Source organism: Colossoma macropomum, unplaced genomic scaffold (assembly GCF_904425465.1).
Source record: "Colossoma macropomum unplaced genomic scaffold, Colossoma_macropomum, whole genome shotgun sequence".
NCBI lineage: Eukaryota > Metazoa > Chordata > Actinopteri > Characiformes > Serrasalmidae > Colossoma > Colossoma macropomum.
Genome location: NW_023494788.1, coordinates 6,537,030 through 6,548,761, shown reverse-complemented (window position 1 = coordinate 6,548,761; position 11,732 = coordinate 6,537,030). Strand labels below are relative to the sequence as shown.

The 11,732-nt window shown below is 37.8% G+C and overlaps 1 protein-coding gene across 1 annotated transcript; it reads left to right on the top strand.

The window, feature by feature from the left end:
- The first annotated feature begins 8,926 nt into the window (after positions 1–8,926).
- On the top strand, positions 8,927–11,449 carry LOC118806511 (C-C motif chemokine 14-like). The gene is made up of 3 exons (XM_036567941.1): positions 8,927–9,144; positions 10,009–10,126; positions 11,333–11,449. The coding sequence occupies exons 1-3, from the start codon at positions 9,072–9,074 to the stop codon at positions 11,376–11,378; spliced, it is 237 nt and encodes a 78-aa protein (XP_036423834.1). The 5' UTR covers positions 8,927–9,071; the 3' UTR covers positions 11,379–11,449.
- Positions 11,450–11,732: the final 283 nt, after the last annotated feature.

The following is an 11,732-nucleotide window of genomic DNA, read 5'->3' as shown; positions in this document are numbered from 1 at the left end:
CAAAATTAGACTTCCAGTTATTAAATCTTTACTCCACATCTCTGATGGCCAGTTTTGGGGTTCTAGTTCAAATGTTCTTCTTTTTCATCTGTCTCCTTTTCTCAGTGAGGTTCTTCTTGACAGCCACACATCCTTTCAGACCCACAGCGCTGAGCCGTCTTCTCACAGTGGAAGGATGGACAGAAACACCTGTGGATGTTTTCAGATCTGAAGCAGCTTGATTTTCTCCTCTCTCTCAGAGATGGAAGCTTTAAGTGCTGTTTATCTGATGGGGGCAGTTTTGGTGTCTACCAGGTCTTCCAGGTGGTTGTTAGGAGACTCTTTGCTGAACTGCAGTTTTAGAAACTTCTTTTTCCTTGTAAAACTGACATCATTATACTTACAACTTTACAAAAATGTAAGCCAGATAAGAAGATTTTAAAAATATTTAAAGCTGTTTGCGCATTTCTCTACAATACGTTTCCAATTATGCATCAAATCAGCTTGAAGAGACTGAGTCATTTAACAGTTTAGGTTTAATTTGGTAAATTTAAAGGATGATATATTCACTGATTACTGCATGAACAGACTTGACCTTCACTGACTGTCTGCAGACTCATGCACTGCATTTATCATATACACCAGAGCTGCTATCATGAGTCATCTTCATACTAGAGCTTCTGCTCTGCGCACTGAGATGAAGGCGTAGTGAGTCGGGGGGCGGATTTGGGGCGGTTTCTCTTGTTTTTAATAAACGTTTGAACAACCACTAGTTCAAATACAGAGCCTTACCAGATAAAACTGGAGATACAGACAGAGAGAGAAACATTCAGAGCTTCAGACGCCTGCAGAGAAGATGGAGATGAAGATGAGGTGTGTGTTTGGTGCTGGGGCTGGTCCTGGTGACGACCGTCTCCTCAGATGTTGACGGTAAGTTTAACACGTTTTGTAGCTTCACAGTCACAGACACAGATTAACGCATTATAATCAGGGGTGGAATTTTTTCTACTCATTAAATCACCCAACTAAATTCAACAAATTGCCCACAACTATGCTATTTCATTTTTTGTAGATGACACAATTCTGTTTATTAATCACAACAATATTCTCATAGTATTTGTGGTGAGAAGAGGAAGGTTTGCTAGTCTGGGTGATGGACAGCATGATTTATACTCAGCAAAAAGTGTCAGCGCATGCTTTTTATTTACATGAAATATTAAAATAACTTTAATTGAATGTGTGTATAGATATCCATTTCTCTGATACTCTGTACTCGTGTAATTTTACATAATTTCAGTCTTGCATAATAATTTATAACTTTGATTATAACACAGTAATAACAGTGACTGTACTAATAATAATAATTAACAGTAGTGCTTGCAATTTTTATTGCTGGTAGTGATGCTAAAGTAGTCTGCATGTGCAGAAATGTCGCTCCATGTCTTCCCATATTAGAAGAGCTTTAAAGTCTTTCTTCTCCTCTTCCTCAGGTGCTGTCTTTGGGCATCCTGATCCGTGCTGTTTCAACTTCGTCACTTTTAAAATTCCAGACAAAGAAATACTAGAAGTGGTTCAAATGCATACTGACTGCCCAAAGTCTGGCTATGTGTGGGAATCTGCCTTTAGGAGATGTATATTGTCACTGACGGAATAAAACCTTGTATTTCCAACATGTGAACTTTTTAGGAGGATAAAAACTTTCCTAACTTTAATGTAAATTAATGTAATGAGATTTTTTCCCCATCTAATTTTGGAGTATTTCTATTGGTCCATTCATCATGAGATATTGGGACCGTAAATGACAGCTGCTGTTTTCAAATCATGTTAACAAGGTTTTAGTCCTAAAGAAATGATGTGTTGTTTGCTGTTTTATTATGTCACATTAACATGTCTTTTAATATTAAATCTGATTTGCATTCTTTCAAGTTTACAACTCCGAAGGGCAGATTCTGCAAGAAGAACTTAGACCTGAAACCTTTCAGAGCTGCAGTTTCAACCGAACCCAGAAGCAGCCCTTTAACATTATCAGTGCTTGTTTAACTCTGTGGAAATAAAACATTGTAAACACCTCCAAAAGCAGTGGGGCAAAAATTAATGTCTTGACAACCAAACAAACAAAAAAAACCTTCAGCTGACTGAGAGACAAAATGCAGCTTGTCCTCTTCATGTCATGTTAATAACAGGCCAGCCTTTTCATGAACAGAGTCAGTGTTTGTTTTGATCGAGTCACTGATTTCAGCCTCAACCTTTGCTCACTATCATCTCTGCAGAACATCAGGCTGATTTGGTTTTCTGAAGTTCTCACCAGACTCTGGGTTTTTCTGTGTCTTTTTCATTGGTTTGGTTGGTTTCACACTGCACCAGCTGGAGTGCGTCAAATTACACATGTGGGTTTTCGGTTGTTGCTCAGAGATTTTGCAAGTGCCCTTTTATTCTCACATTCACCACCATGAAAACAGAGACGCTTAATGTCTACGATCATCATAAAGCAACAGGTTGCTGATTGTTGGCTAAAACTACTCTCTACAGTCCATGTGCAAAAATCCAAAGTATTTATTCACTATTTTTTATTTGTCACTATTAACAGCGGCTCGTGATGCAAGAATGATATGAGTTTCTGTGATGTTTACTGAGAAAAGTTCATGGTGAATACAGGGGGAGTGTCAACACGTCAAAATGGACTCAACTAAACAAAAAGTTTGAAAGTTCTGCACCAAAGAAGAAACATTTAAATAGACATTTAGTAAAATCACACAGTGTAGTAACAAAAATGTTCTCTGACTGAGTGAATTAGTTCCCATATCACAGTAAAAGCATTTTTACTGGATTAGTGAGCTGCAGCTCCTCTCACTGAGCACCAACTCGGCAAGGCTCTACTGTTTGAGAAATGTCCCGCCTCCCAGCTGAAAAGCAGGTTTTGATTGGTTGTACCAACTTTTTTTTCGTGTCTATAGGTCAGCATTGCTTAAGCGTCCAGAACTCAAATAGTGTTGGGTTGTCTCCTCAATATGCTGATGGGCCCTGTGGTTTCAGTGGCCTGATAATGCTCATTTAAGTAGACAGAATTATGGTGGCCGACATCTCAGCTTCTCACGTTCTTCAGGTCCCCTGCATTCAAGAACTTTCACTTCAGTGTGGCACATCAGTGTGACCTCTCCACCCCTCCACCGTCTCCATCTGGACACTTAAAGGTCACAACATTTCTTTTATTATTTATTTGTTTACTTATTTATACATCTATTTAATAATGAATTCATCAGCATGGTTTACCAATGTATGTGTTTTCTGGATACCAAGTTAGGAAGTAACAGCCTCCTCGGTTGTTGGACTCCTGTCTCCACTGTAGCTCTGCTGGGAATCAAACTCAATAATATGCAGCCTTCATAACTGATTCCACTGAGAGGCTCAAACATCAGTTTTTAACACCACACCCTCATCTTCAGTCCAGGACCTCCACTGCATCTCAGAATCTGAGTACTGTGTTTATGCTGTGCCTGCAGCTGATTACAAGGGGATCCTTGTGTTCCACTGTGGGCTGAATGCTCAGGTCTTACTTTGGTATTATGGAATATTTACAATTCAGAATGTTACTGCTTATGCAAAGCATGACATAACTAGATGGCCCCATACACATATAAACCCACAGTACTTCTGACCCGCATCACACATAGTAGCCACTGTCCATGACACATGTGCACTCTGACACTGCAACCCATCACATTATGCAGAGGACTCTCTTCATCTCTTCATCATAGCCTCACACATGCCTCTTTCTGCACAACATCACAATACTACTTCTCTCTATTGTGTTCTTTAACCTTCTTTTAAGGGGCCCACCAAAAAAAATGTTTTTATGGCTTTCAAGGGGTCCAAAATGTTAATTATATGGGTTCTGAACCCCCAGTAGCTCCCACATCTCGTACCTTGCCTGCGGCCCATGTATGACAGATTACACAGAAATTTCAACAACTGAATATAATATCACATTTTTTTCAGTATTTAGTGTGTCCACAATTTACTACGACATCGTTTAGGGCCACTGTTAATAAAAATAAAAACAGTAGACTTCAAGAACAAAGTCATAATATTTCAAGAAAAAAAGCTGTGCTATTTCAGAATAAAGTTGTAATATTTTGAGAAAAAAAAGTTGTAATATTTGGAGGATAAAGTGGGCTAACTGTAGGGGGGCTGCCATAATGCTGTACTGGTGCCGGAGTTCCACTCACTCCTGTCTCTTTGTGGATTGATTATCATTCTCACTGTCTGTAAACTTCATGCCATCTTTGAATGGTGTGGAGATGCAGCCCCGATAGGAGGACCTTGCCTGGTATTAATGCCACTTTAATGTCGTAATTCTACGACTTTTTTCTCGAAATAGTACGACTTTTTTCTCGAAGTCTGCTATTTTTATTTTTATTATCAGTGGCCCTAATAATATAATTATATTATAATAAATAATCATAATGTATCTTTATTGCAGCTTCCATTCTTTTCAGGAAACTTGACATAAAATGTTTATGTGCTATGATCTTCAGCATGTATTAGTCCCAAGTTTGATCTAGTGTGGTGTACATCTTTGCAGGTGAGCTGTTGCTGCTACCAGAAGTTTCCAGTTTACAATAACACTTACATTTGACCAGGGCAGCTCCAGCAGAGCAGAAATTTGACAAACAGACTTTTTGGACAGGTGTCATCCAGAGACAGACCCGTGCTGAAAGTCACTGAGCTCTTCAGTATGACTGCCAGTGTTGGTCTGTGGAGACTGCATGGTCGTAAACACACTAATTAGAAGGAGTGTCCACATAACGAATAAACTGCGTCACAGGGTTTCAGTAACTGTCTGATGTTTAGAGCACTGAGCTTATCAGATACATCAGAGCTGCTATCATCATGGGTCATCTTCATACTAGAGCCTCTGCTCTGAGCTGTAAGAGGAAGTTGTGGTGAAGGGGGGAGGCAGTGGGGCAGAGCCTTTAATAAACGATTGAAAATTAATTTGAAAAAAGAGTGAGGCTCAGAAGCTCAAACTCGAGATACAGACAGATTCAGAGCTTCAGACGCCTGCAGAGAAGATGGAGATGAAGATGAGCTGTGTGTGTTTGGTGCTGGGGCTGGTCCTGCTGATGACCGTCTCCGCAGATGCTACCGGTGAGTTTATAACATCTTAATAAATTTACTATGTTTACAGGCAGATCCAGACACCGATTAACACATTATAATCAGGGGTGGAAAATACTTAGGTAATTATACTTTCTTACTGTACTTAAATATAATTCTGGAAGACTTATATTTGTATTATTAACACCAAAAACTGCACTCTTTCTCAGTTACGTTTCCAAAAGAAAAAACTCATATGATTTTCTCCTTACATTTTTCAATTTGAACTTTTAAAATCAGTTGAGTTCCTGCACATTTGATTTTATATTTATTAAAACATCCAATCAAATTTATATCAGTGAAGAAATTACCAATTATGATAATTCATTTTTTGTGGAAGAAACAGTTCTGTGCATTGATCGCAATATTATTCTCATAGTATTTGGTGTAAGCTGAGGCATATTTGCTAGTCTGGGTGACAGAGAGTGTGATTTGCACCCAGCATTAAATATGAATAAAAATTTCAACAGTCAGCACATGCTTTTTGTTGTTATAAAATATTAAAATAACTTTAATAGAGTTTGTTTACATACAGATTTGCATTACTTTGTTTCTCTTACTTTGTATTCTGAATTTCTGTTAAATACATTCTCAGAATTATTCCCAACTTTGATTACAACACAAATAATAACAGTGACTTTACTGATAATAATTAACAGTACTACTGAAAATAACAACCAGAACAACTACTACTGATAGTGGTAATCAATAACAATAACTCAGTTAAGTTATTAAATAATCTCTAACATTTATTTTTATTGTATTTTGTTTTATTTTAATTATCTTTTTTTTTATTGCTAGTAGAAATGGAAAAGTGGTCTAAATGTGTAGAAAATGCAGGTCCAAGTATTCTGAAATTGGAAGACAGGGCTTGAAAATCTTGTTTCCCTTCTTCCTCAGCTGCTTCTTGCCAGCCTGATAACTGCTGTTTCAACTTTGTCAATTTTAAAATTCCAAACAAAGAAATACTAGAAGTTGTAAAAACTCATTCCAGCTGCCCAAAGCAGGGCTATGTGTGAGTATCTGACTTTAGAAGACGTAGATCAACACTGTCAGAATAAAACCTCATATCTCCAAAATAGGAACTTTTCAGGAACAGAAAAAACATTCCTAACGTTAATGTTAGTTAATGTAATGAGATTTGTCCAAGCTAATTTTGGAGCATTTCTATTGGTCCATTCATCATGAGATTTTGGCACGACGTAAATGACAGTGGTTGTTTTAAAATCATTTTAAAAAAGAAGATATACGTTTTTTTCTATATTAAATCTGATTTGCATCGTTCAGGTATACAACGCCGAGGGGCAGATTCTGCAAGAAGGACCTGCAGTAAATCTAGATTTCAGAGCTGCAGCTTCAACACAGCCCAGACGCAGACGCAGCACACAGAGCAGCTAAAAGCTTTACACACCCCTTTAATCATCACAGGATTTTATCAATCAGCGCTTTGCTTTTCCAATATTATCAATGATTGTTTAACTTTGTGGAAACAAAACAATGTATGACAAAAATCTCTGCAGAGAAAAATAACATCATAAAGACAAATTAGATTTCAGTGTTGCAGCTTCGATACAATAATCAATGTATTGCTTCTTTACAATATATTTTATGCTTATGTTATGCTGTAAATCAAAATAAAACATTGCATTACATACATTTCAAGTGAATCATTTATACTGTCATAGTGTTACATGGATATTGTCTAAGGGAGTGATGCAGTGATAGTGATATAGTGGTTATATTGTAGAGGCTGTGTGTTTATTCACATTCAGAACCACAAAAACAGTGTAATAATGAGATAAACATGATGCCCAACGTTGTGTTTAGTAAAATCATCTTGTAATAATGCTCAGGGGGGGCTCCACACCTCCAAACGCAGTGGGGCAAAAATTAATGTCTTAAAAAAAAGAGACAAAATGCAGCTTGTCCTCTTCATGTCATGTTAATAACATGGCAGCCTATTCATGAACAGAGTCAGTGACTGTTTTGATTGAGTCACTGAGTTCAGCCTCAACCTTCACTAACTATCATCTCTGCAGAACATCAGGCTGATTTGGTTTTCTGAAGTTCTCACCAGACTCTGGGTTTTTCTGACACTGTGTCTTTTTCATTGGTTTGGTTGGTTTCACACTGCACCGGCTGGAGTACGTCAAATTACACATGTGGGTTTTCGGTTGTTGCTCAGAGATTTTGCAAGTGCCCTTTTATTCTCACATTCACCACCATGAAAACAGAAGAAAACAGAAACAGAGACTCTTAATGTCTACATTCATCGTAAAGCAACAGGTTGCTGATTGTTGGCTAAAACTACTCTCTACAGTCCATGTGCAAAAATCCAAAGTATTTATTCACTATTTTTTATTTGTCATTATTAACAGCGGCTCATGCTGCAAGAATGATATGAGTTTCTGTGATGTTCTCGAGAAAAGTTCATGGTGAATACAGGGGGAGTGTTAACACGTCAAAATGGACTCAACTAAACAAAAAGTTTGATAGTTCTGCACCAAAGAAGAAACATTTAAATAGACATTTAGTAAAATCACACAGTGTAGTAACAAAAATGTTCTCTGACTGAGTGAATTAGTTCCTGTATCACAGTAAAAGCATTAGTGAGCTGCAGCTCCTCTCACTGAGCACCAACTCAGCAAGGCTTTACTATCTTAGAAATGTCCTGCCTGCAGCTGAAATCAAGGATTTAATTGGTTCTGCCAACTTTTTTTAGTTTCGTGTCTATAGGTCAGCACTGCTTAAGCGTCCTGAACCCAAATAGTCGTGGGTTGTCACCCCAGTACATTGAAAAGCTGTGGGTGCTCGCTCGCTCGGCCGACATCTCAGCTTCTCACATTCTTCAGGTCCCCTGCACTCAAGAGCTTTCACTTCAGTGTGGCACATCAGTATGACCTCTCCACCCCTCCCCCATCTCAGAATCAGAGCTAATAAGGCAATTTCCAATGTAACCTCACACATGATGTCTTCTGCACAACATCACAATGCACTGCTTCTTTCTATTGTGATCTTTAAATTAGTTTTTATTGCATTCAGGGCGTCCAAATGTTAATTTTGTGGGTCCCGGACCCCAAGGAGCTCCAGTATCTCACAACTTGCCTGCAGTCCATGTACCGTTATGATAGATTACAGAGAAATCTCAACAACCAAATATAATATGACATTTTTAGTATTTAGTGTGTGCTTTACCTTTATTACAGCTTCCATTCTTTTCTGGAGACTTGACAGAAGATTTTTATGTACTATGAGCTTCAGCATGTATTAGACCCATTCTTTTAGACAGGTGTCATCCTGAGACAGAGCCGTGTTGAAAGTCACTGAGCTCTTCAGTACGACTCAGTCTACTGCCAGTGTTTGTCTGTGGAGATTGACTGTATGCTTGATTTTATGCATCTTTTAGTAATCAGTGTTGCCAAATACATTGATTAGAAGGAGTGTCTACATATTTGTGTATACCTGTTTGGGAATTTAATGTACGGAATTTAATCCCTTGAATGTTCAGGTTACACGTGGGCCCAAAGCACACTTACACACTTCTATAACCTAAGAATAGCTTAGCCAGTTTGCATTGAAGTCCCTGTAGTTACTGAATAATAAGCTTTAGTATGTAATAAGTCTTTAAGTTTTTAAAGAAAGGTGTATTTATGAACGAACTGCATCACAGGTTTTTAGTAACTGTCTGATGTTTAGAGCACTGAGCTTATCAGATACATCAGAGCTGCTATCATCATGGGTCATCTTCATACTAGAGCTTCTGCTCTGAGCTCTGAGAGGAAGATGTGGTGAAGGGGGAGGCAGTGGGGGGCAGAGCCTTTAATAAAGGACTGAAAATAAAGTGAATTTTTTTAAAAAAAGTGAGAGACTCATCGGCTCTAACTGAAGATACAGACAGAGAGAAACATTCAGAGCTTCAGACGCCTGCAGAGAAGATGGAGATGAAGATGAGCTGTGTGTGTTTGGTGCTGGGGCTGGTCCTGCTGATGACCGTCTCCTCAGATGGTTGCCCGTGAGTTTAACACACTTTCTATCTTTACAGTCAGATCCAGGCACAGATTAAGAAATCATAGTCAGGGGTGGAAAATACTTGAGTTATTATACTTTCTTACTGTATTTAAGTATAATTTTGGAACGTTTGTACTTAAGTATCATTGAGACTAAATACTTGTACTGTTTCTCAGTTACATTTCCAAAAGAAAAATCATACTTTTTACTCCGTACATTTCTTAATTTGGACTTTGAAAATAGTTGTTACGAATTTCAAACTGTAGGATATGATTCTCTTTTTTCACTTGTAAAACAGTTCAGTTTGCACACATTTGATGAATTTTTTAAACATCCAATTGAATTCATATCAGTGAAGTAGTTGCCCGCAACTATGCCTATTCATTTTTTGTGGAAGAAACAGTTTTGAATTTTAATAATAATACAATTCTTATAGTACTGCTTGCAAGATGAGGCAGATTTGCTAATTTGGGTGACGGAGATTGTGATTTGTATCCAGCATTAAAGTTAATTAAATGTTTTGAAACAATGAAAAAGACATGCTGACTCTTTATCTGTAACTTTATCTGTAACTTTTAATTTGTATTTAATTGAATGTAGATATTTATTAATGTGAGACTCTTACTTTGTTCTCGTAATTTTCGTTAAATAGTTTCTCTGATAGCAACTCAGTGACTCTACTATTGCTAATAATAATAATAATAATAATAATAATAATAAATTAGTACTAATATTTTTTATTATAACCTTATTATAACAATTTGTATTAGTAGTAGTGAGAGTAAAAGTGGTGTGCAGAACATGCAGGTTCATGTGTTTCACAGTTAAAAGACAGAGCTTGAAAATCTTTCTTCTCCTCCTCAGCTGCTGCTGTTGGCCATCCTGATCCGTGCTGTTTCTGCTTCATCACTTTTAAAATTCCAGACACAGAAATACTAGAAGCTGTAAAAACTCATTCCAACTGCCCAAAGCCCGGCTTTGTGTGAGTATCTGCCTTTAGAAGATATCATCACTATCGGAATAGAACTTTGTATCTTCAAAATAGGATCTTTTCAACAGAAGAAAAAACTTTGCTAACTTTAATGTTTAATTTTTTTTTTCATTTAATGGGATTTGTCCCCAAATAGTTGTGGAGCATTTCTATTGGTCCATCCATCATGAAATTTTGGCACAATGTAAACGACAGCTGCTGTTTTCAAATCATGTTAGAAAAATAAAGATATGAGTTTTTGTTCCAACCAATGTGGTTGGCGGGACATGTAAAGTTCTGGGGCTCAGCACAGTTCACTATTAAATTATTTTGGGATATTTCCTCCAGCATTTTTTTTTTATTAAATCTGTAATTTTTTATTAAATACAAGGATTTACACACCAACAAAATGTGCAGTGAAAAAAAAGTTTTCTCAATAATGTCAAAAAGTTCTCTGCACATTTCTTCTCACTCCACATCAATCATCTCCTCTACACCTCTCCTCTCTAATGTTCAGCTAACAGAGGAACACTTTATTTACAGTTTTTATAAATTTATGAAGCTAAACAGTCATTCAGGAAAAGTCTTCTGGCCTAAAACCAAACTAGAAACAAGATCACGCTAAACAAAGAATTCCATCTGTGTAATTCTGTGTCCTGATAAACAGTGTTAGAGGTCTGCAGCCCGATGGGTCCAACAAAACATTGGGTCAACATTTTCATGGGCAACATCGGGCTCTGGTTGGGCTGGTAGGAAACTATCCCAGCACAGACCAAAGCACACATGAAGAGAAATCCTACAAATTAATGAACAGCCTAAATAAAGTAGAATGATCACTAAATCAGACACAGCCGCCCAGCAAAACACCAAAAATAACCGCTCTGTGGTTTAATTCATGTTTTGTTTTTACTGGGAATAAATGGCGTTTGGTGAAGTTACTCACTGTGAGTCTGTTGACCACGACTGCCGTGTTATTTAAGCAGAGGATAATACATTTGTGAAAAGACTGTGTCAGATATTTCAGTCCCGCCCAGATCTCTACCTGACAGCCCAGGCCGGGCGATGTCCCGTTTCCGACAGTGAGGATATGTGGTTTACTGTTTTATTATGTCACATAAACACATTTGTTTCTACATAAAATCTAATTTGCTGTTTATTATCAGTAGATGAGACTCTCTTCAGTGAAAACATAATGAGGTTAACTGTGCTGTCTTTCAGGTACACAACGAAGAGGGGCAGATTCTGCAAGAAGGACCTGCAGTAAATCTAGATTTCAGAGCTGCAGCTTCAACACAGCCCAGACGCAGACGCAGCACACAGAGCAGCTAAAAGCTTTACACACCCCTTTAATCATCACATGATTTATTAATCAGTGCTTTGCTTTTTCAATATTGCAGCATTCACTGCTATTAAAAGAGCCACAGCTTTTGCACATAGTGCTTTATTTTCCAGCTGTTTTTGCCACAGCCACGCCGTACATAAGCTAAACGTTTTGCCACAGCCAGCACTCTGACTCAGCTCACATTTGCTTGTCTCTCTCTCTCTCAGCTCATGCACGCACAGCGTTGTTCTCCTAGCCCCGCCCTCTACAGTAAAAGTCCTTAGCAAAATGAACCAA